The 25,718-nt window shown below is 28.8% G+C and overlaps 1 protein-coding gene across 1 annotated transcript; it reads right to left on the reverse strand.

Annotated features, from left to right (window-relative positions):
- Window positions 1-22,144: 22,144 nt before the first annotated feature.
- On the reverse strand, window positions 22,145-25,422 carry LOC107422002 (cytochrome P450 CYP749A22-like). The gene is made up of 5 exons (XM_060813232.1): window positions 25,061-25,422; window positions 24,645-24,868; window positions 23,247-23,479; window positions 22,770-23,151; window positions 22,145-22,691 (listed from the first exon to the last, which is right to left on the reverse strand). The coding sequence occupies exons 1-5, from the start codon at window positions 25,344-25,346 to the stop codon at window positions 22,263-22,265; spliced, it is 1,554 nt and encodes a 517-aa protein (XP_060669215.1). The 5' UTR covers window positions 25,347-25,422; the 3' UTR covers window positions 22,145-22,262.
- Between the last annotated feature and the right edge of the window lie 296 nt (window positions 25,423-25,718).

Raw genomic sequence — 25,718 nt, forward strand, 5'->3', positions numbered from 1 at the left:
TGGTGACTCATGTGTTATATAAAAGTTCTCATCGATAAAAGTCTGTAGACTGGTGGCACGTCTGATTTAAATATATGATTTAAAAGTTACGGATTTGTAAAATTATATCTATTTTTTCCGGGATTGATTTTACCGGGTATTGGAATATTCAAAAGAGTTTTTGATTTGTACCATGTGTCACCAATTGGGATCCACCATGTCTTACGTTTATAAAATGCCACATGTTATCTCAATAAAATATCATATTATTTTACTATTATTTTATTTTATTTTCTTTTTATTTTTCTTTTCTTTTTCCCCATGTGGGAAAACAGGGGAGAACCCCCCATGTTTTTCTTCTTCTTCTTCTTCTTCCTTTCCTTTCCTTTCCCTCTCTCTCTCTCTCTCTCTCTCTCTCTCTCTCTCTCTCTCTCTCTCTCTTCCTCTCTCGAGTTTCTGCCAAAATAAAATTTACGGTCACCTATACATTACACGCGCCGGATGGGGAGGAAGGGGGTGAAGATTGCAGTGGTAGGAGGAAAACCATGGCCAACCGTCATCAGACGTGCCCAGAGTGGGCCTCCATGGTCGGTGACAGCAAGGCCGATTTTCTGGCAATCCAACCACCATTCGGTCAAATTGATACTCCTTTCCATTATTTTTGGACCTCCTGAGCTTAATTTTGAGGTCCATTCAGGTTAATTCCCTATTGTTTAAGAGATATGAGAGGTTGAACTTTGGTCGAAATGCTCTGTCTATTTTTCGGCCACTGCCGATCGAATTAAGCTCAACAGAAGTTGGTAACATATTCTTCGTCTTTCTATTAGTACCTCATTTCTGAATTATGATGGAGTATTTTGAAAGATGCCATTTTTGAATAAATTAATATAATAAATGTGAAAAATTGGAAAATATAGGTAGATTGTGTACATATGTTTATCTATACCATATATGTGTATGTTTATGAATATGTATATATATTTTGTTTATAAATATGTATATATAAGTGTAGATGTGTACATTGATTTGTGTTGGATTGATACATGTATATATATATATTATGGATATATGAGTATGTGTGTATATGTTTATTTAATTGTTGAAGGAATATATATGTATATGAACAAGTGTAGGTGAATATCTAAATATATATATATATATATTGAGTATATTCATATATGCCTATACATGTATACTTGTGTACATATATGTATGTGTATATATAATATGGTGTTATAGAATTTATGAAAAATATATATGTTTACTATTTAGATAAATTGTTACTTAATTTTATGATGTTAATTTGTATTCAATTAAATATGCGTAGTATTGAATTCACATCTTCGAAATTAACTAAACTATAATTTTATATTATTGTTAAATTTATTGTTGATTCTAAGATGCATAACAATTGTGCTTATATGAATCTAATTATCTATGAATCCTATGAGATTTTAAGGATATGTTGATTTAAATTGATTTTGAGGAATAAGAAAAATATCATTTTAAATTATTATGCCCAAAATATAATTATGCATTAAAATATTTGTGGATTGGTTATGTCATGACAAAATTAATGGATTTACATTGATGAAGTTAAAGTGATGGAATTATGATGATGGTGTAAAGAAAATGTTAATTATATGGATCTGAAAAGGGGTATTAAATCTAGCGATATTTATGGGGTTTTGATATTTGAAAATATATGATTTATTGGATAATATTTAATCTTATGTATTTAATTATATATAACATTTTTATGTGGTTTCAGTATACATTTTTGGTGTAAATTGAATTGAAGGTTTGAGAGAAATAATTATATTAAATTATTACGATAAACATATATTCGTACTTTTAATTGTTTATTATTATTTATGTATTTGATAAAAGCATACAAATTCGATTATATTTTATCAAATTTTAATATTTTATAATATTACAAAATTTATAGTTTTAGATGCACCATACACGTACTGGTGTTCTATAGTTGTGGATGTAATGAGCACATAGATTGTATACTCTCCTATGGTTGCCATCGGACCAAGGGCAGGCAAGATTGATATTGGTCATAGCTGTCCCCCTCCATGGTCGGGATTGAGGGTTATAGCATCGACGCCGGTGGGATGCCATGGCAACCAGATGCAGGTTCTCTTCTTAACCTCCCTGTCAGAGTCGTACTTGGGATGCTGGGTACCGCCTGGCACTACTGGTATTGGTGTACCACACCGTGTCGATGTTTTGTATTGTATCCGTTATTAGCGTGTAACTTGTATACTCTCCCGTGAGATGCTATGGACCTAAGGGCAGGCAGGTTTGACATATGGGCCATAGCCGCTGATGTGATTCCGCCCGAATCCGCACAACCTACAACCCCTAGAGTGCTAACCCGATACAGATGAACACCAGGCCGATCACTAGGGCTTAAACTAAGAGATTTAAGGTTAAAACTTCTGCCTTTATCCATGAGGTAATTCATTCTCAAGAGGGCTTGTCCATACTCGAAGATCCAAGACATGTTCTGAGCATACAAGTGGTGGAAGCCGGTACGGGCCTGGGTAGCAGTTTTGGTACTTTTTTGGAGTCCAGGAAGCATGAAATGGTTCCAATGTTTCACGGATTCAATACATATGTCTAATAGGACATGGAATCAATTCAAATCAGCTTCAAATTCATCCAAAAAGGGGTTGTACGGATAGTTAGTAAATTTGGCCGGTTTTTGCTGTATTTTGTGCTGACTTTACCGTATTGTACTGGGTTGGCTTTTTCTTTTTCTTCCAAGCAAGGGAAACTTGTGGGACTTCATAATAAGCTTATTTGGCATCCTAAAAAGCATATAGAAGCTGATTTGGAGCTCAAAGTGGTCAAAGATTGGTCAAAGTTAACTTAATCAAAAAGCTAGTATTTTAGTTTCCTAATTTGATTCTACTTTTTGTTTTAGGAAATTACCATTACTTTTTGGTTTTTATTTATTTATTTGTTGGAGAAACAATTTTAGGAAAGTTATTATTTTATTATTTTCATTGTAAATTAATTAATTCCTAATTCAAAATAAAGGAATTAATTAATCCAAATTAGATTAGGAAAGGAGTGAGAATTTCGGCCACAATAGGAAACCACTTTGTATGGCTGGTTTTCCCTTTTGTTTTTAGGGTTTTATTTTGTAACTTTGTATCCTATTTAAAGGCTTATTTTTCAATAAGAATGAAGCTTGAATTTTATATAGAAACTAATTTGTGAGATTGAATTCTCTTTATTCTTTTGAACACCTAAAACAACATTAGAGAGTGAATGTTTTAGTTTTGACTTCTCAATAGGACATCCATCACCTATTGTGGCGTCTTCGATATACCAAGGTTTCTAATCACAGGTTGGTTAGGGGTTGAGATGACCATTAGAACTTGAACATAAATAGATTCGGGCTAATATGATACAGGTTTAGGAGCAGGTCGTTCTAGATTCGTATCAGGCCCCCCCCCCCCCCCCCGGCCATGGCTAGGATTGAGTGTTATAGCATCGGCGTCGTTGGGATGCCACGACAACGGGATGCAGGTTCTCTCTTTAATCTCCTCGTCAAGCGGTACTCGGGACGTTGGATACCATCGGGTATCACTGATATATAGTATGTGTATCAAGTGTCTTTATATATATATATATATATATGTATGTTATATTATATTATGTTCATATGTATCACACCATACAGGGGCGAAGATCTAACGTGGTCCATGAAAAGCTAGCCTCAAGACTATGTTGCCTACAGGTCCAGGGGATCGGACGGCCAATATGGGCAACCACCCTCGATCTATACTGGTAGTAGAAGGCTGGCGACAGCTGGAATCATAAAATCTCGCAGTATATAGATGGTATCGTATGTACCTCCGTTATGAGTGCATATTTCATAATATATCATTAATTTCAAAATATTGTTTTATTTTATATTATCTATTTATTCATAAATTGATTTTCTAATACTATCCTTATTAACCTTTCTTGTTATTACGATCATTAAAAGTTATTGTTGTTATTAATATTGTTATCTTTAATATGGTTTTATTGTTTATTTATTTATCTATTAATTATTTATTATTATCATAATTATAATTATTTTTGTTGCTATTTTTATTATTATCAGTGATATTTATTTATAAAATTATTGTCAAGTATTATCGTAGTTGCTATTATTAATTGTTGAGATTTTAATAAATAATATTTGTTATCATTATTATTCTTACTATTATTTTTATTGGTATTGTTATTATTATTATTAGTATTAGTATTAGTATTATATGAAAGCTTTCGGGGAAGTATATAAGCCCTCTAGCAAATGTAATAGTTCTTGGACAAGTGGTAGCCTTTGGGTAGGTGAGATAGCTTTTGGATAGGTGTGGTTATGTGATAACCCTTGGATAGGAGATCGCCTTCGGACTTAATGATAGTCCTCGAGCATGTATGGTAATATGGTAGCCCTCAAACAAGTTATATTAATACCATTATTATCGTTAAAATGGTTGCTATTATTGTCATTGTTAATATAGTAGTTGTTTTACTTTCCTTTCTATATTACGCATTGGTATATTTATAAAATGATATTTGAATGTATTTGAAATGTACGATACTAAGTGGGTGGTGTGGGTGGTGTAGGCGGACGTGAATGTTTAAAGATATATTTTTGTTCTTTCCTTACTAGTTCATTTTTATTGTGTGTGTGTTTTTATATATCTTGATATCGAAGTGCTGTAAATTGTGGAAATTATTGTAGTGAGGTGGGAGGGATAAGGTGGTACCATATAGGAGTGTGCTTTTGTGCAGGTAAATTTAGGGGCATGTCCTACCCTTAAGGGAGATGTTATCGGATTTTTCATAGGACGGTCCGGTTGGGTCTCCTTGGGATTAGAGCTTGTCTAGGGTTCCGGGAAGGGATCTTGAATGGGTTTTGACATACCCAAAGGTTGAATTAATTTCCCGAAGGTTGAAATACTTGCTCCGAAGTTTGATACACATACCCAAGGCTGAAATAATTGCCTAAAGGTTGAAATGCCTGCTCAAAGGTTGATCTAGATTTTTGCTACACATGTACTGTCAAATCCATAAACTAGTCAGTTTAGACGCATACAACAATCATGCAGTTTATAATAATAATAATAATAGCAATAGTATAGTAATAATATGAAAATAAAACTAAAAATGATAAATATATTACTTAAATTGCACACTCATGGTGGAAATATACTTGATGTACCATATAATATACTAATGCACGATTCCATAATATTAGCCATCTAGAGGTATAATGCTTACCAATATGGCGAAGGATGGTTGCTTAGCTATCCAAGCTACTGATCTCATTGGCAGTAGAAATTTAAATAGTTCATGAGCTTAACCAAGTCATTACCCCAGTACAATATGGTACACCTAACACATAATATATAAATATATATATATATATGTCAAAAGAACATCTGATACACCATACAATACACCGGTATTGCCAAGTGATACTTCTCATCCTAACACCACTTAGCAGATGAAGAAGGGGAGAAAAGAACTTACACATGGCCCCTTTAGTGTTCTAAAAGTGACAATGCTAAATAACCTGTCATCCAAAGGCTAAGAGAAGGGTAGCTAATACTCACTGTTTAAAACAACTACTGATCTTCTCTCACTTAGCTCTTATAGAATGGCTAAATGTAATTTGTCATCATTTGAATGTGGAGAGAGTGGTTAGTGTCATTACTGCAAAACACCTACCTAACTTTGCTTACTACAATGCACAAAGGATGACTATATATATAGTCGGTGCATTAAAATGGATCACATGTATATCAAGAACATCAGTATTATATGGTGTATTTAAATGTATAAATATATAAATACAAAAGCATCGACTTCTTATATTTACATTTTTAAACTATAAATAAATGTTTTAAATAAATAAATAAAGAGATGAATAGACAAATAAATAATAAACAAATAAAAATAAAAAGAATAAGATTTAAACGTAAAAAATAATCTTACAAATTCCATAAAATAAACAAACTCTGACCATTTAAATGTTATCTAAAAAACAATAACCAATAATAAAATTTTTTAACAACCCCAATATAATTTTTTAAAAAATAGACCATATTAAAACTATTTTAATATTAAATACTTTTATAACTCTCAATCTTTAAAACCAACATTTAAATTAATAAATAATGCATAAATAAATAAATAAATAATCTTACAAAATCATACACATATATTTGATTATACTGACATACACATATATAAAGAGTAGTTCTACGGTGTGGACTATACTTAAGTCAACGCTTTTTGAAAAAAGATGTTATCTTTGTTGTGTATGCTATGTACACATACACAACAAAAATGACATTTTTTTCTAAAAAGCGTTGGCTTAGGTGTGGTCCACTTGTGGACCAGTCCGCACCATAGAATTTTCCCATATATAAATATATATACAGCCTAGATAGGTAATTTAATATCCAAATATGTCCAAATCACTTTTAGAAGAAAACAAATCTCATATAATAATCGTGGTTATGCATAATAAATACACTTATACGAATACATGAAATTATTTTAATTAAACATTAGCCTCTAAAACTTTGAGAAATTTATAAAATACCCAATTAATACTAATTTGTAAAATAATACATTAAATCCAAATTTAACAATAAAGATATATATTTTATCCCAAAATGTAATTTAGAAAGAAAAACATATCACTCACGGTACTAATATTTGCTCATCCTTTCTTTACTGCAGGGTCAACCGCAAGTTCCTGTATGGATCCCTATCATTCACCATAAATATTATTCAAATATCAAATACATTTCCAAGGATATTGGAATGCTTGAGCTATTCTAAGATTACTTTTTAATATTTTAGGATCTCAAAGTTGGACCATAAGAGAATCGAGTTGTATAATGACACCGAATGGCCTAATGTCCAAACAAAAAGTTGAGATTTTCCTATTTATACTTAATTTCATAAAATTAAATATTTCATTAACCTCTATTAATCACTAAAAACCTAATGCAATAAGGATTCCCAGGAGAAACTTCCAATGCAGATCAAATTTTACAATAATTACAAAAATTAGTTCCAAAATAGCAATATTTTAAATATTCATCCATAACTAGCAAACTACATACTAAATTAAAGGTTGTAAGACAAGGATTGAGAATACTTAGCTCTAATGAACAAACTCACTATCGTCGGTAAGAAAATGGCCGTAAACTTTCGGCCAAACTTCAAATCATCATATCTCTCAAACGGATTGAAATTTGAGGAATGGAGGCCATGTTCAAAATATAGGGGTCTAAAAAAGGGGATATAGAGGTAGGGATTGAATTGGGTTAGTCGAAAAATGGTCATCGTTGGCATCAGAAGCTTGATTACCGAGGTTGGTTGTGAAATTTGGTTAAAAAAGAAAGAGAAAAGAAAAGAAAAGAAAAGAAAAGGAAAAAGAAAAGGATGTATGCCTCATAGCACTTGTAGATTGGTGACACGTGGCATCCATCAGGGATATTTTTAGATAGGGAAAATTCTAACTAGACCCCCTCACGTTAAGGGAAAATATAAAATAGACCTTGAGGTTTGTAAAATTTCAATTGTCACCTTTATGGAGTGATTTATCCATTCGAATTCATTCTCTTTCCTATGTGGCATGTTGCAATGACATTAATACCTTTGTTTTATTAGTTGATGTAACCATTGGAATTCAAAAATTAATAAAATTTAAAAAACTGTTGAAATAATGGTTAGGAGAAAGTTAGGTGTCAAAAGTAAGCGTATAAGGGTTGTCACAAAGGTTGTCTCTGATCTTGCTTGTCTTATTAGTTTCACCCATCACGCCTGAATTGATATAGCAATATAAGGGTTTTGCAAAAAGGGTTTAACCCAAAAAAAAAAAAAATGCAAACCTGTATTTGCATAATTATATAATTATTTAAATTATTTTAAAATAAAATATAAAAAAATAAAATAATTATAAAATATAAAAGTTTTTGTTTTTTGTAACAAAAAATAAATAAATAAATAAAACCAAACCCCTATTCGTAATTCTTCTCATATTCATCAATCACCATGAGAAAAGCTTCAATCTCACTTCTTCCCCACATCATTTGTCACCATTCCAAACCCTTCTTTTTTGTTTTCTCTAGATATTATATTTCAGACATTTTCTCCTCCTCCTCTTCCACCTCTTCTTTGGTCTCACCGACCCAACTCAAGCCTTGCACAAAAAACCACAGCTTGCTCTTCAAAACCAGGCAATTTCAAGCAAACCCATCTTGGAAGGTTAGAGGATATCTTGGCATGGCTAATAGGATATGGGAAAGGTTACAGAAAAAGGGTTTTTAGTGTTGAGGACTTGAGGCCAGCGCTACATGCTGTCCAGCTTGAGTTGGCAAATGTGAAGATAGCTATGGGGAGGAGAGAGGAGATCCATTGCAGGTTTTTTTTTTTAAAAAAAAAAAAAGCAAAAAAAACCCACATTTTTTTATGCTAAAAAGAAGAAAAAAAAATCCCACATAATGAGATCGCCACATTTTTTTATGCTAAAAAGGAAAAAAAAAATCCCACATAATGAGAGCTAGAAACTTCTTTAACACAATTTGCACATTGGCCAAGCCTTTTTCAACATCAACTCAAGTCATCTCAAGTATAAAACCCATATTTTTAATATGAAATTACCTTATTACCCATTTTCAGTTAAATTTAACGAAAAAACTTAACGGCAAGGGAAGTAAATGGAATTATACTAAAACTAAAGGTAATATCTATAATTATACTAAACATGAAGGGGTCTAAATGAAATTAACCCTTTTAGATATCTTTTACATGTTTTTTGATAAAAACTACCCGATATGGTCAGCCTTAGAAAAATAAGTACAACGTTACAATTTCATAATTTTTAAATGATAGGTTCAAATTAAGTGTGCTATTAGTTTATAGACTCGTATCAATGAGTACAATATGATGGTATAAAAGTTAAAGCCATAATTTGTACAAATAAAAAAGTCAACTTTGGCCTCATTCAATCAATCTGGACCTTAACTTTTTGATTTCAACTATGATTTTGGCATGCTACTAGTCTACAAACTCGTGAATTTGTGGATTTTACGATGATAACTTGATCAAAACAAAACTCAAGCTGTGTCAAAAAGTCAACAATGGAACCCATTCGGCCAAACCTATCAACTTTTGTCAAATTTGGTCAAAAATTCAAATTTAAAGTGTTTTTTAAAGTCAGAGTGTTACAATTTATAATTTGGTTTCTTGTTTTATAAATTTCTCAAATTAACAAAAAAAAAAAAAATTGTAACACCTTACCCCGGAGTACACTGGAAATTTTTTCACGTTGATCATGGTTGACCAGGTTTGATTGCCGTTGACGAAGTGGGTCCCATTTTGACTTTTTGATCTGGATAGAATTCTACATTGAACAAGGCACCATTGTGAAGTACGCATTGACCCGGGTTTGTAGACTAGTATCATGTCAAAAAATGAGCTACGGTTTGAAAATTATGAGCAAAACAATTTGCGGTTTGAGCTGTCCGAGGATGCCAAGTTTGACTTTTTATTTTTTATGAAATTTTTCTTTGACTCATATATGGTTGTAAAGTACTCATCGATACGAGTTCATAGATTAGTGATAAACTTAATGTTGACATTTGGTTAGGAAGTTATGGACCTGCAAATTTTTTCAAATATAGTATAATTTATGTTTAATCGCGTGGGTGTAAACCGTGTGTACAGTGCCATGCCATGTGTCATCTCTTAGCCAAACCCATGAGTGCATAGTGGCACCCATAGGTGGCTTTTTAATTGGTGAAAATGGCTAATGTGGAGAGAGGTGAGAGGTGAGAGAAGGAGGGAGAGAAGAGAGAGAAAGAGGAAAGAAAGTGAGAATCGGCCACTTCCGATTAACCATCCTCTGGCCACTTTCTGTCAACACGTGCTGGACCACAACCACCCTCCCTTCATTTCTAGCCAGCCACCCAAAACCCAGGGCCAACCGACTGCCGCCAGGCCTAGATCGGGGCTTTTTCTGTCAGCCATGCCATTTCTTTCCACCGTCAACTTCTCCTAAACTAGCCAACCATATTTGACACCGTCGGTCCCATTGGCTTATGCATCCTTGATCTACCTGCCCACCAAAAATCACAACGATTGGTCATCGGACATGCTGTCAATAGTGACCTTACACATCCTTTGATCTACCTGCCCACCAAAAATCACAACGATTAGTCATCGGACACGTTGCCAGTAGTGACCTTTCCCAGTGGGTACAATGGGTCACGGTGAAATTTGATTCCGACAAGTTTCCAATGAACCCATATATCCTCTCCCACTAATTTGACCCCCCTGAGTCCATATCAGGGGTCCTTTTCCCTCAATTCTTGACGGATTATGAGATTTGTGGACATTAATTCCGAGACCTTTCAAGTGAAATTTCACCCACAACAAGTCCGATATCCGGAAGGTAAGACTTAATTTGTAATCCTCGCATTGTAAGCTTTGTTTTGGTATATCATTTGTAAATTTTGATTAACGTTGTGTTAGCTCCCTCGGGTAGTCGTGCATAAAATACTCGATGAAAATATTAATTTAATCGCTTTTGTGTATCATTGATATTTTAAGAGCACATGTGAGTCGTAGGATCGATCCCATGGAGGATCTTGATTGATTTCCTGCGCTCGAGGTTAGTGACTCACCTTCAAAAATTTTTTGGGTTGATAATTATATATTTTGTGTTAATTGGTTATTTGAAAAATATATTTTATGCACTGGAGATTTAATAAAATTGTTATCTAAATTTATATTGCCAATTTATGATAATTTTAATATATGTATTGTTGCCGAAAATATATTTGGAAATTTAAAAGGATTATGATTTTAAATTCTTATTAATTATTGTTATGTTTATTATTGAATTTATGATGCATAATAAATGTTTTTTATATGATTTTAATAATATATGAATTTCATGTGGTTTTAATATTATTCTTGATAACGGATTTGAAAGAAATTATTTATTTTAAATTTATTATGCATTGATGAATTGTGAAATTTAACTATGCATAAATTTTACGTGGTTTTAAGGATATCTTTGATTTAAATTGATTTTGAGGATTTGAGAAAAATATTGTTTAAATTGTTATGTTTCAAAAATATATTTATGCATTTAAATATTTATGGATCTTGTTTTATGCCATTGGAAATTTTGTGTATTTATTTAAATTCATGGATTTGAAATTCATGGATTTACATTGATGGATTTTAAGTGATGGAATTATGACGATGGTCTAAAGAAAATGTGGATTAATGGATTTTAAAAGTGGTGTTTATGAGATTTTAAGATTTAAAAAATATATGATTTTACTAATTTTTAAATACATCATACAGTACTTATTTTCTGTATTGTATATGTGAATATGATTAGCACGCAGGTTTATAGGATTGTCCTGTGGATGCCATTGGATTGGAGGGCTGGCAGGATATAATGCACAGTGAGTATCAATTGCCCCCTCCATGGCCAGAATGACTGATAGCAGCAGCGCTTGGGACGCTAAACGACCGTATGCCGGTTTCTCTCTTTAACTTCCCTGTTAGGTGGTGCTTATGATGTTGGGTACCGTCAAACAACATTGGTATATAGTTTGGTGCATCAAGTGATTTTCTTGATACAATTTTCAAAATAAGGATGTTTTAAAAGAGTATTTAAAATTAAAATGTATTTAATGGTGTTTTTATCATTTATTTCAATTAATGCTTTAAAAATGCATTTTACCACGATTTTACTATTTAAATTGATTTGATGTTTTAAAATAAATTCTATTGTATTTTAACCATTTATTTCAAATAGATATTTTAAATTGATTTAAATATTTTTTTATTTGAGTGATTTATTCTACTTATTTAAATGTATTTATTCATGTTTTCATTATTGTTTTAATGTGGGATTTTAACATGAAATTTATTGTATTCTATTGCGTATGCAAATTGAGGTATTTTAAACTAATTATAATAATTCCTCTATTATTTATTATTTCATTGATTTAATTAATAAATTTTATAAATTATATATATTGAGTTTAATTTTGTTTTATGTCAAATTTCTCTGGTACAAGTTTAATTATGATTTTATTTTACCTTATGATATTTTATTCTAAATTTAATAAATTGTTTTTAAAGTATTTCCAACATAAAATTTTAAATTCCAAATTATTTGTATTCTATGGATTTTCTTGATTTTTGGGGTATATAAATACTAGCTTTTGTGAAAACGTTTTAAAAAGGGAAAGCTTTCCAACTGAGTGAACTGTGAGAGTTTTGAGAGAATATATTATTTTTCAACTAATTATTATTTATTTGTTTAGTTATTATTAATCAATCAAGTGTATCATATTATTATTATGGTAATGATGATGATGATTATTATTATTATTATATAGTAGATTGGGTCACTCATTGAGATGACTAGCATTCACGTTTTTAAATCCATTCCCATAGGCTTAGGTTTGGTAGATGTGATAGTCCAGTGAGCTTGACTTCTTAGTTTGTGTCGTCTTCCGAGGAGTTTCTTCTTTCTTTTCCTTTTGCCTTGTATTGTTTCTTTCCATCTCTTTATTGTATTAAATTCATACTCATTGTGATACTTGATGCTCTCTATATTACTTTGAATGACTATTTATTTAATAATGCACTAGTTTCTTGCTTATTATGAAGTGCTGCAAATTTGTGGAAATAAATTGTAGTAAGATAGGAGGAATTAGGAGGTATTGTTAGAAGTGTGTTTTGTGTAGGAAATTTTATGATAAGTCCAACCCTTAGGGGAGATACTGCCGAATTTTCCATTGGAGGGTTCAATAGGATTTTCCTGGGATCAGGCCTTATTTAGGGATTCGGTGAGGGATTTTGAATGGGTCCTGACAAAATTAATGGCGAATTACATTTTTAACCACTTTGGGTTTGTCCTCAATATGTATCACACCTTTTAGAACTCCTCAAATAGTACAACTGTCATTAGTTATTTCCTTGAAATTTTCTAAAGAACTAAAAAATATTAACACAATAAAGTAATTAATTAATAGTCTTTTTAAAAGTGTTGTTAAAGAATAATCATTAAATTTCTAAATATCAAAAACTGATAATTTTTATATCATATAGAGAGTAAATTACAACAATAACAACTATTGGAGACACTGTAAGATGGTGTTAAATACAATTTCTTTCTCAAATAAAATCTTGAGATTATTGGAGATGGGTCTATGATTATATAGTTATCTATGTATACTTCAACACTTTGATCATCCAAATAAAACAAGGGCTAGCTTTCTTTTTTTCTTTTTTCTTTTTAATTCAAAACCACAACTAGCATGTCTTATAAACAAAAAAACAAAAAAACACGAAAAAAAGAAGACAAAGGATTAAATAAAATATTATTTTGATTGCTAACAAATAAATATTTTGGGGAATCGTCGTGACATCTCCATTTTACTTAAGGAGGAACATTTTTTAGGACCGTCCCTGATGAGTAGCATTACACTCAATTGAGCAAAGGAAAGAAAATATTACTTCGTAGAGACAAACTTGAGAGGGATTTGTGATGCCGAATGTGGAAATTATTCGAATCACGGAATCGGACTTAGAAGACACCGACAAGGCCGTTAACACCCAGCCCTTAGATATGATAACCATTTGGTTTTGGTTGTGTCTATAATGCAGATGGTCAGCATCCGGACTGTGAGTATTGACGATAATTTTTGAAAAACCATCGTCAATACTTATTTTTGTGTATGAATATTGACGACGGTTTTTTTAAAAACAGTCGTCAATACCCATGGTCCGTATGCGGACCATCCACACCGTAATATTCCTCTCGATTTGGATACCTAGAAGACTCTGCCCAAAAACAAAAAAACAAAAAAATTTGCTTTTTCCCCCCCTAAAATTGAAATATTTCATTTAGACCCTTCATTTTTCATTAACTACAATTTAACCCCCAGTTTTGAAAAAATTATTATTAATTTTTTATATGACAACTTTTACCTATTAATTTCAATAGTTAAAGGCTAAAATTATAGTTTTATGATGTTATAGAGACATAAAGAACTAATTGCAAACTTTTATTTGGTTTTTAAAAAATAATTGATAAAAATTGACAAATAAGTTTGTTTTGATAGATACATAAAACTAAATGGATATTAATAGCAATTTTTCAAAAGTGTAGATTTAAATATAATTATGACAAATTAAAGGGGTCTAAATGAAATTTTATCTTGAGAAAATAACAATAATTATCAGAGTGATTGACCAAATTGTTTATTAAATTTATATACCAAATGAAGTGGCAAATGATACATAAGATTTCATTGGCTTGTTATTTTATTTATTTATAAATTTAAAGGTTCATTTAATCCATAATTGCATAATATTAATATATCAACTAATAATATATTAATATATATTATTTAATAAATAATTTAGTATTGTTTAGTACCATGGAAAAACACATATTTCTCTTTTACTAATTTGAACATTTATGTATATGGTACTTTGGAATTTTATATCAGTTTGGAGAACATATATGACTTGTTATTATTCCAGGTTCGTCTTCTTTTGTTGACTCGCTTATTTCTCCAACACCCTTCCGTCATTATCTTGCACTAGAGTTGTATAATAATTGAGCAGTTGAAACAAAAAAAATCTGAAATGACGACCTACATGCATAAACAAAATATTATGTCCCATTTATTTAAAAATGTTTTTAACTAGTTATAGACATGTGCGATGCACACAATATATAATTGAAACACGTTGTTTTGATAATAAGTTACGAAAAAGAATTATAATCAATCGTCTAAAAAACTTAAAATAAAAGTTAACCATTTGAATGCTTTGTGATAATAATAATATTATTATTATAAACCCATAAAGTATAAGAATAAAATTAAAAATAATATTTAAGCTTTGATGCTATTATATATTACATTCACATTTACATACAAAATCTTAAATTATACCATATGTATTATTTGTTATAAAAAAATAATTTAAAATAATCTGAAATAGTATAATAGAAATAAATAGAAATTAGATATACCAAATAATAATAATAATAATGATATCAAATATATTGTTAATATGTGATGAAAATTATTAAAAAAAAAAAAAACATGTTCATCCATAAAACCATTTCAACACTACTAATTTTTAATTTATCATTAAATCTTAGGACCTTCGAAAGTTTTAGAACTTGAATTTCGAACATCCATTACGTGTTGTTAGAGTTGATCTGGTTGATAAAATCAACCTATCTGGCCATATTTGAAAACTTATTTAAAAATTTTATTATTATTATGTATTATTTAGACCTGAATTTTATTTTTTCAATTTATATTGTAAAAGTTTATTAAAAACTGAAAATATGACCTCTCTATATAATACTATTCAATTATGAAGTTCACATTCAAAAGTGTTTACCTATCTAATTTTTACCATCTATGGAATTTAAATTCAAATTTAAATTTATTTATATAATATTTTCTATCTATGAAATTCGAATGCAATTCTATTTTTTTTAATTTAAATTTATTTATATAATATTTTCTATCTATGAAATTCGAATACAATTCTATTTTTTTTGCTTCTTTGAAATAATTAATTTGCCTATATTAAATCCTCATACTGTAACTTAATTATATTTATTATTATTATAATTTACCATATGAACACATTTTTACCTTATAAGATAATTTATTTATGATTACACATACTTTCAAAAGATTAAACAAGGAGATCAATTTTATTATTGAAATCTTATATATTATGATATTGAAATTCCATTTATTACATATCCATATATATATATATATATGTATTAGCATATAAAATCTAATTATTAATTATCCTATAAAACATCTTTTCTTATTTTACAATAAAATAAATATAACAACTTAACAAATATATTAATATATAGATTATAAATCTTTTTGTAATTTTTTTATTCTAACTATCTTTTTTCTTTTTCTTTTTTATTCTTTACAAGTAATTAATATGTCAACATTAAATCCTTATAATGCAATATAATTACCTTTATTATTATTATTATTATTATTATTATTATTACTATTATTTACTTTTTACCTTGTAAAGTACTTAATTTATGGTTATATATATATATATATATATTATACCTTGTAAGGTAATTTATTATTTTATAATTAAATAAATATGACAAAGCAATAAAGATATTAACATATAGATTATACAAATAAAGATACCAATATCATTATTAATTACTGTATATAAAATCTTATTATTTACCAATAAAATAAATGTAACAAAACCATAAATATATCAATATATAGATTATAAAATATTTTTAAATATTTTTTATTATAATTATATTTTAGGAAATGGGATTGGAAATTGAAACAAAAATATTTATTTTTGGGCTTTTTAGATTAGCTGGGTTATGAAAAGGAATTCAAATTGAGTTTTGATATTCATTATCGTTTTGCAGCATAATGTTTACACCCAAAAATAAAAAATAAAAATAAAAAATTGGCAACACCATAAGAATCTAATTACAGAAAGATGTTTGGTTTACTTGTCGGTTTTTGGATAGAAAAGAAATAGGATTTTGGGTTTATGTTGCAAAGGAGATTTGTGTTTACAAGATTAATTGCTATTAAGCATTAATGAAATTTCATTTTATTAACCTACATTTTATTATATCTAAGTAAAATTGCATACTCACTAATGCAAAGCATTAAAGGAAGTGCAAACTATTATAATGCGATTCATTGAATAGTTTTTCTTATATTATTTTAGTTTCAAACTTGAGTTGGGACACTAAAACAATACAAGAAGGAATAATGCCATCGATAGCTTCAGTTACATTACTTAAAATTTTATTTTTTAAGTAAATTGAAAATATAAAAAAAAACAAAATTGTAACTAAAATAAAAATAATTATTTTTTATTTCAATCCAAATAAAAGTTAAAATATTATTTTTTAAATATGAAAGACTAAAACAAAAGAATGAAACATAATAAGGAAAAAAAAAACTATATTGCCTGGGATAAACATTTAATCGTCGTAAATTGCTTCTTGTTTAATGCAGTTGCTTCGAAGTCCGAAAGTTCTGGTACCACCTCACTGCCAAAGCGATTGTATCGTTCTTTCTTACATATCCTTACCCTAAATAAACTTTTATGTCTTTTTCTTTTTATATTTTTGTCCTCAATCATTTTGTAAAATTTGATACATAAAGGTGAATTAATAATTAGTGAGGAATCTCTTTCAAAATTTTTTTGTTCTTTTTGATCAATTTTCACAGTATATTTTGATTTAGCTTTTTCAACTTCAACCAAAAATTCATTGCATCCTTCACGTCCATCCTTATGATTTAGATGATCATAATTAAGATCTATAAAAAGAAATAAATTGAAATTAAATAATAAAAAACAAATAAATTTCTAATAACCAAAACAAAAATATGGAAAAAAAGAAAACCACTAAAATATTGAGTACCAAAATTTTAAATAACAGGAATGTGTCACTTACTAATATATAATCAAATGCATTTGACATATTTGATAAATAAAATAAAATACAATAATAATTTATTTTAAATATAAATATTACTTTACCATGTTTAACAATTATATTCTGAAAATGATATTTCAATTTTTTCCACTAATAAAAGAAAATTATATTATTTATGCCATTTTCATATGTCTAAATAAGGATATATTTTTATTATTTTTCATATAATCACGTTGTATATGTAAAAATATTTAAAATACATTATATATGGAGATATACATTAATTTATTATTTTATAAATATAATATTATATTTTTATCTTCATTATACACTTTAATATTTTTGTCCTAATCAATATGCTCTTAATCAAACGTCATATAAAATATTATAAATAATAAAAATATATATTTTTGGATATAACCAAAAAAATATATCAAATAAAATAAAATATAATAATTTATTTTGAATATAAATCTTATTTTGTTATATTTAACAATTATATTTTGAAAATGATATTTTAAATTTTTTCCACTAATAAAATAAAATTATATTATTTATGTAATTTCTTTTGTTCAAATAAGAAATATCTTTATTATTTTCTATATATTTACATATGTATATGCAAAAATATTTAAAATATGTTATATATGGAGGTACATTTTAATTTATTATTTTACAAATATAATATTATATTTTTATCCTATTTATTACTTTAATATTTTTGTCCTAATAAAAAAATATATATATTTTTTATACAACCAATTAAAGATAAAAAAATCTTATGGTCTTTCCATTTGGTACTAGTTAACATATTGATAGGGGCCATAAATAATAAAAAGAAAGAGAGATGAATTGTTCTTATTGATAATTTTGGAGGGAATTTAAGAGAATGTTATGATGATAAGTGACATATTTTCACTGACTATTCATCTTTTATATATTATATAAATATTTATTGGCCCCTTACTTACAGAATTAACTTATTTACCTACTTCATAAGCTTTTTAATTTTTAAAAAATCATTCAAATATATATTTGGCCCCCTTAATTATATGTTGACTAATCTACACACTGTATAATTATTTTCAATAAGTGTTTCCTTAATTACAAACTCTATAAGTTAAATATGATAGAGAAAACTTATAAAATGTCTTTTTAAGACATTATTAAAAACAATGGTGAATACTTCCAAATAAAAAAAAATGATTTGTGATAACTTTTAAATTAAAAGAAGCAATTTGACCCAAAAAATAATAAAAAAATATATTAGTATCAATGCACTATAATGTAACAACTCGAACCAAAATACCCTTCCTTATACAAGTTTGATCGAGTTTGACTAAGTAGATCGTACGTGTATCCCATGTTGACCCTTTCTATAGTCAATATCTATTTTTAACTAATGTACCATTGTGTAGAGTTTGTTAATACGAGTTCATAGACTAGTATCATGCCAAGTTCTAAGCTACTAATAAAAAATTATGGTTTTGGAAAGTTTTAAATATCAATATTATATCAATATCCAAACTAATCTTAAATTTTTGTCTCCTAGTGACTCAAGGCCCTATATAAGTATTGGGAAGCGTGTCCAATAATGAACAAATTCCAAAATACCTGTTTTGTCCCCCAAACTTGAAAAACCTCTTCCAGACCTAAGGATCCAAATTGAGTCAACTCGAACCCATTTGAACACCAAACGGGTTGCCATTTTTTTCCTTTTTCGGCCACTGTAGGAAGCCCATCCCACCATTAACAGAACCTTAAAATTTTGTGGCCTAACTTCACCAGATAAGCACGGAGCGGGAAGACGAGTTTACAACGACATCGTCACGGGTCTTCAACAATGGCCGAAATTTTGGCCTTTTCAAGCCAATCCATGCACATCTACCCTCTCTCCTCCCTTCCTTTTATAACCCTCTAAATCCATTTCCATGCTTTGTTTGCCAAGATTTCTCACAGTTTGAGAGATTTATTAATAGGAAGTTTTGCTGAGTTTTCCTACTAGTTTTTTGGGCCACCGATGGTACTTTTGGACCAAAGTGAGTACAAAAATGTATCCCTTGTCTCTTAAGTTTTCCGTTGATATAAAATTTATAAATTATTGGCATTATTTGTTAATTTTTCATTTTTGGATCATTTCGTTAAATACCAGATAAAATTGGACTGTATTTGGATAAAATTTGATCAAATTGGACAAATTTAGAATTGAATTAGTGTAACTAGTTATTGATAGGTCCATTGGAAGGTTTAATTTTGTAAAATTGGCCTTTGGGTGAAAAATATCAATTTTGGATTTCAGATCCTAAGGAGTTGCAGCATAATTAAACCATTTAGTATCTAATTTATGTAATTTTATAGATGTATAAATTATTTTAAAATATTTCATATATACCAATGTTTTTGATTTAGTTGTTGGAGTTTGAAGAATATTTTATTATTTTATAAAACCTTGTATTGAGTCTGGAAGCAACCTTACCAAGGAGTAGGAATAAGCATCAATAATATTTGTGATTGACTATATTTTTAAATGATTTTGGGCATGATAGTGCATTATATATATAGATATATAGTTTGGATATAATATATATATGGTTTGATTTAAATAAGGGTGTAAAGTACAATAGTTTAAGGTACAAAATGCAAAAAAATTGAAATAAAAAAACTAATTTAAATATAAAAAATATTAAATAATACCATTATATTTTAAAGAAGCTTGTACCAAAAAATAAAAATAAAAAAATTAAGAATGAAATCTTTCAAAAATAAGCATAATCTTTGCATAAGAAGATATCCTTAAAAAAAATAAATAAAAACCAATAAATTTGAAAAGTAAAAATTTAAATATATATATATATATATATTAGACAATTTTATAGGTATCTTTTTCCTAAATAATAAATATAAATATCAATATAAAAATCATGTATTAAATAAAAATAATATATTTTATGATAATAATTTTCCACTTTTTTTTATATTTTATAAATAGCTTATCTTTTTTTTTATGGGTCTTTTTTTTTTTTTAAGAATCTTTATATTATGTAAAAATTATTATTTAAATTTTAAAACATAAATAGATATTTTATAAAATAAATAGCGATTATTTAAATTTTTTTATCTCTTATGCATTTTGCATCATAAACTATATATAATTACTTTGCATCTTTATTTTTAATCCCATGTTCTAACCATGTGACATGTCTACTAAAAAGTTAACATAAAAAGGGAAGAAGATGAAATAATGTAAGGAAAAGAAAAGTTCAGGTTATAAAATGCCTAAAAAGTAAAATTCAGGATATAAGATATCAAAATGTGTATAATTTAGGATGCATTGACGCCGATGTTTCTTAAAAAAAGAAAAAAGTTAAAAGAAGTAAGTAATGAAAAGTATTCTTATTTTTATATTTATTACTTTCATAAAAATGATTAGTTAATATTTAATTTAGTTAATAGTTATTGGAACTTTTATATTCCATTTGGATTTGTTCGTTTTCTAGTTTATTATTAATTAATGATTTTTTTACGTCTTTTATATTAGTGTAATCTTTTAATTTGATTAATACCTTTGTATTTTAATAGTTGATTTTTGTTGGTATTTTCATTTCGCTGAATAAATAAATTCTCTAACATTGTTATTTATATTAGAGTAGTTGATCATAAACATAGAACTCATGTGATTTTTAAAAAATAAAAATAAGATTTCATCTAAATTATATTTATAGAGAATTATACAAAATTATTGTAAAATCAACTTAAAAGAGTTTTTTATGTTAGCAAATATTTGCATTGTTAATAATGAATAATGCTATATAGTAATTTGTTTTAGAAAACTATAAATTATGGCCCCAACTCTTTATCCGCCCCTGACTTTCCATATGTTTGTCAAAACTATAATAAATTTTTCTCACATTTGAATTTTGTTTTAATTTAACCTCAAGAACATCTAACTGTATAAAAGTTTTGATCAATTTATCTTTATTTCATTAGATAGTTCTACCAGTAGAATTTGAAATAAAAACATATTGAAAAGTAAATTACACATTTCCTTTCAAACTATTAGTTACAAACAAAGTACCACGAATTTTGACCCCAAAAAAAAAAAAAAAATGAATACCATTACATTTAGAAAAGCTTGATATTGTACCAAATATTTGTTTCAATAGTAAGATATCAGTTAATTGTAGTTAAGCTTATCTATAAAGTTAATTCTTAATTGGACTCTCCCAAGAAATTTGGACTCCAACAGGCTAATTGCATCATATATGGGCCGCTAGATTTTTCAACCTATTTATTGAGGTTACTTGCAGTTGCCGTGGATTTATATATATATATATATATATTTTGGTTTTCGGTTAGAATGAATGATACATATATATAGGGTAATTCTAGGATGATGATGGCACCCAAAATCGACGAGCATCAGCATTTTGTATATATGTACACAGCATATATAGTAAAACTGATTTTTTTTTTCTCTAAAAAACATCAGTTTTGGATGCAGTCGGTATACGACCGGTATGCATAGTAAAAGCTCTCATATATATATATATATATATAGCTAATTTTCATCCATTAAAAAAAAAAATGGATTAGCTAATTGATAAGCAGAGTAATATTAATGATCCAGTCTTTCAATTTTCAGAACTAAGCAAACACAGCTAAGCGCAACAGCCACCAAATGCAAGTAATATGAAAATTGAACTTTGCTACCCTATAATTACAGTGGATGAAGTATTACTTGAATTCCATGTTTTGGACGAATTGTAAGAGAATAAATGGGCAAATGGACATAAGCTGGAGAAAGAGTGAAGCTGTAGCGCTGAAGAATCATGGAAAGAGTGATCTTTGCTTCAGTGATAGCAAAGTTGTTTCCCACACAATTTCGCGGTCCCATTCCAAAGGGAAGAAATGTAGCCAGGTTGTTCTTAGTAGCCTCAGCAACTCCCCCTGAGAACCTCTCTGGTTTAAACTGATGAACATCTTTCCCCCATATTTGAGGGTCATGATGAATTGCTAAAGTTGAGACGATCAAATTCAAATTAGATGGAAGTATGAACTTTCCTAATCTAACTTCCTTTGCAACTTTTCTTCCATTGGCAACCACTGGAGGGTATAATCTTAGAGATTCATTGATGATCATGCCCATCTGCCATTAAATTAAAATTTAAGAAAAAAAAAATTTGGGATTTAAAGATTTTCTACTTTGAGTTTTTGAAGTACTTACTATTTTTAATTTTGAGATACCATCTGGATTTGGATTTCCACTACGGCCAAATAGGTTGAGCACCTCTGCTCTTGCTTTCTCTTGCCAATCTGTATGTGTTGCTAGAAGAAACATTGTCCAGGCTAATAATGTGTTAGTGGTATCTTGTCCAGCAAGGTAAAATGTTTTGCACTCATCAACCAAATCGTCCACTGAAATTCTCTGGTTATAGTTGGTATCATGATGAGCCTTCAAAAGTAAACCAAAAAAATCGCTCCCAAAATTGTCTTCTTCTCCACTTTTTACCTTGTATTCTCTTTCCTTGATTATTTCAATTATGCACTTGCGTATTTTTTTCACAAGCATGTCCGATTCAATCACATCACTGGTTCTGTAAAACTTGCTGCAAAATGGATATGTATGATGATAAATTGACATGAGACAAAGGTAGTCATAATTTTCAAATTCTATGTGTTAATTATTTAATAAGGTACTTACCTGATGCCCGGGAACAGAAATTTGTAAGCATTTTTTGAAGCTAATGAAACCAACCTCGTTAACATATCAAAAATGTCCTTTCCTTTCAGGTAACTGCTACCAAATGCTGTTCTAGAAATCACTTCCGAAGTCAATATTCTAAATTCTTCGTAGACCTCAATCTCTTTGCCTTCATATAGTTTCCACCTTTCTAGCATCAGTTCAGCACTGGAGATCATTTCAGGAACCATACTCTGTAAAACAAGACCATCATACAAATTAGCATAATTAGTACCATCATTACTCCTTTGTTTTCCTTCATTAATTAGTCAATTACTATTCAAATACCACTTTTTGTCTTAGAATGTTAAAGCTTTAATGGCCTATAATTATAATTATTTTTTTTCACCCCTTTGTCTCATAGTTTAACAACAAGAACAAAATTTCCCTAAAGTTTTTTGTTTTTTGTTTTTTTTGTTTTTTTTGTTTTTTTTTTTCCTTCACTTCACCTTTGATATGTTGAATTAGTATTACATTCCTCTTGACTAATGTAAAATAGTGTTTATCATACATTTAAAAAGCATGTAAAATGCAATAGTGAGGCATTGAGAGAAGTTAAGAAAGGAGCAACCTGGTGGAATTTAAAAAATTGGGATAAATTTCACTATTTAAGTAGTCTAGGGAGCAGAGTTTCACAATTTAGTGGTAATTCAATATATTAGAGGGTAAAGTGCAGTATCAAACAAAGTTCATTGGACATTTATGCGACCAAAAAAAAAAAAAAATCATCACCCTTTCAAAAGGCCTATAATTAATGGTTTGGTTGCTTTAGCACTCCTTCATGGCTTAAAAAGAGAAAAAAATTTTAAAAAATAAAATAAAACAAAAAATAAAACTAAAAACTTAACAAACTAATAAAGAAAAAAATTACTCCTTCATATGTATGAGTGTCTCAACTTATATTTTGAATGTTAAACACATGACACGGATTGCATTCCACTTGCAAATTGCAACAGGTATGATTTTTGAAAAGTTGTAGAAGCAAGTAACTCTAGCATAATGTTAAAAAAAGCACCATTTTGTTCAAATCTTGAGCCTGTTGATGATTGATTAAGAATATTTATGGCCTGTTTGAAATGTGGAACTAATTTGGATTGAATTGATTATTTCAAACTCAATCCAAACAATTAAACTATTTTAAAATTAATTAAATTTGATTGGTCCAGACTTAAAATAATTCTGTCTAATTTTCATATTCAAAATAGGCTCATGTTACACATTGAATGCATAATTGAATTATTTTAAGTTTGACCCAATAATATTTTACATCCCAAACAGCTATATGTCCAAATTAATAAAAACATCACCAATAGATACTGGTTGTAATAGTAATAAATAGTAAAGCTAACTAGAGCTTACTTTTAAGCTCTCTCCATGAAAGGCGTAATCGGCCAGTTTTCGCAATTTCGACCATTTTCCACTTTCAGTGCTCACAAGACCATCTCCTAACATTTTCTTGATAAAAGCTGGCATCTCAATTTTTGGATACATTCTGTCTCTATTATTAAATATCTCTTTGATCAACTCTGGTTCCGCCACAATTAATTGCGCTCGAGATCCATACCATTGGATATGATTTCTTCCTATCAAGAAAGTATTAAAAGTGGTCAGAATTTTAGTAAATATATATTATATATTATTTCGAAGACATCTTAATGACAAAAATTATTGTTTTTTCATATAATAATTCCAAATATAAATCCATACTAATAAATTATGAAGAAAAATACAAAAAGAAACATATATTAAACGAATTAAAAACCATATGATATTACCATATATGTTGATCCATGAGTCCATATGAGGCAGCACTTTGGAGAGTACAGCATGCGATGATAAACTCATAGGTGTGGCCATGGCTTCCTTTTTCATGCCCATAATTTCTTTTGTGTTTCCATAAATAAATCTGTAAGAAGGGCCTTTGATCCCTTGTGAACCTAACAAATACTGTATGCGACTAGGAACCCACCATAATATATGAAAAATCTTGATAAGAATTAGTACAATAGAAAGGGCAAGAAAGCTTGAGGAAATTGTTACAGGGTCTGAAAAGGCACTCATTTTTCTTGCTAGCAAAGCTGTTCCATACCCTTTCCGTCGACTATATCTCAAATTAGAAATTTGCTTTTATTAATGAAAGAGCCATGGAAATTTATATATATAAGGTAGAAGACAGAGTTGTGGGGAGTATTAATTATTATATGCTTGACTTTTTGGTTGAGTAGTTGAATCAAAATGGCGTTCGTCCACAAAGTAGGAATATTTGTGCCTTTCAAAATTGGTCTTCATTAAAAGAATGGATCACCCATCTTTAATGGACTCACATTAAATTTTTATTTATTTATTTATTTTTTTTGGGAGGACTTATTAAGAAATATGGACATTGGTTCCCATTTTACACGTCAGTTAGGAAAGTGACCGTTGAGTTCAACC

The sequence above is a fragment of the Ziziphus jujuba genome, chromosome 12, assembly GCF_031755915.1.
Source record: "Ziziphus jujuba cultivar Dongzao chromosome 12, ASM3175591v1".
Taxonomy (NCBI): Eukaryota; Viridiplantae; Streptophyta; class Magnoliopsida; order Rosales; family Rhamnaceae; genus Ziziphus; species Ziziphus jujuba.

Coding starts and splice junctions, on each gene's coding strand:
- LOC107422002 (XM_060813232.1), bottom strand. CDS start 25,346: ATGAGTGCCTTTTCAGACCCTGTAACAATTTCCTCAAGCTTTCTTGCC. Junction 23,480..24,644: donor TTCATGGAGAGAGCTTAAAA/GTAAGCTCTAGT, acceptor CTTGTTTTACAG/AGTATGGTTCCTGAAATGAT. Junction 23,152..23,246: donor TTTCTGTTCCCGGGCATCAG/GTAAGTACCTTA, acceptor TCCATTTTGCAG/CAAGTTTTACAGAACCAGTG.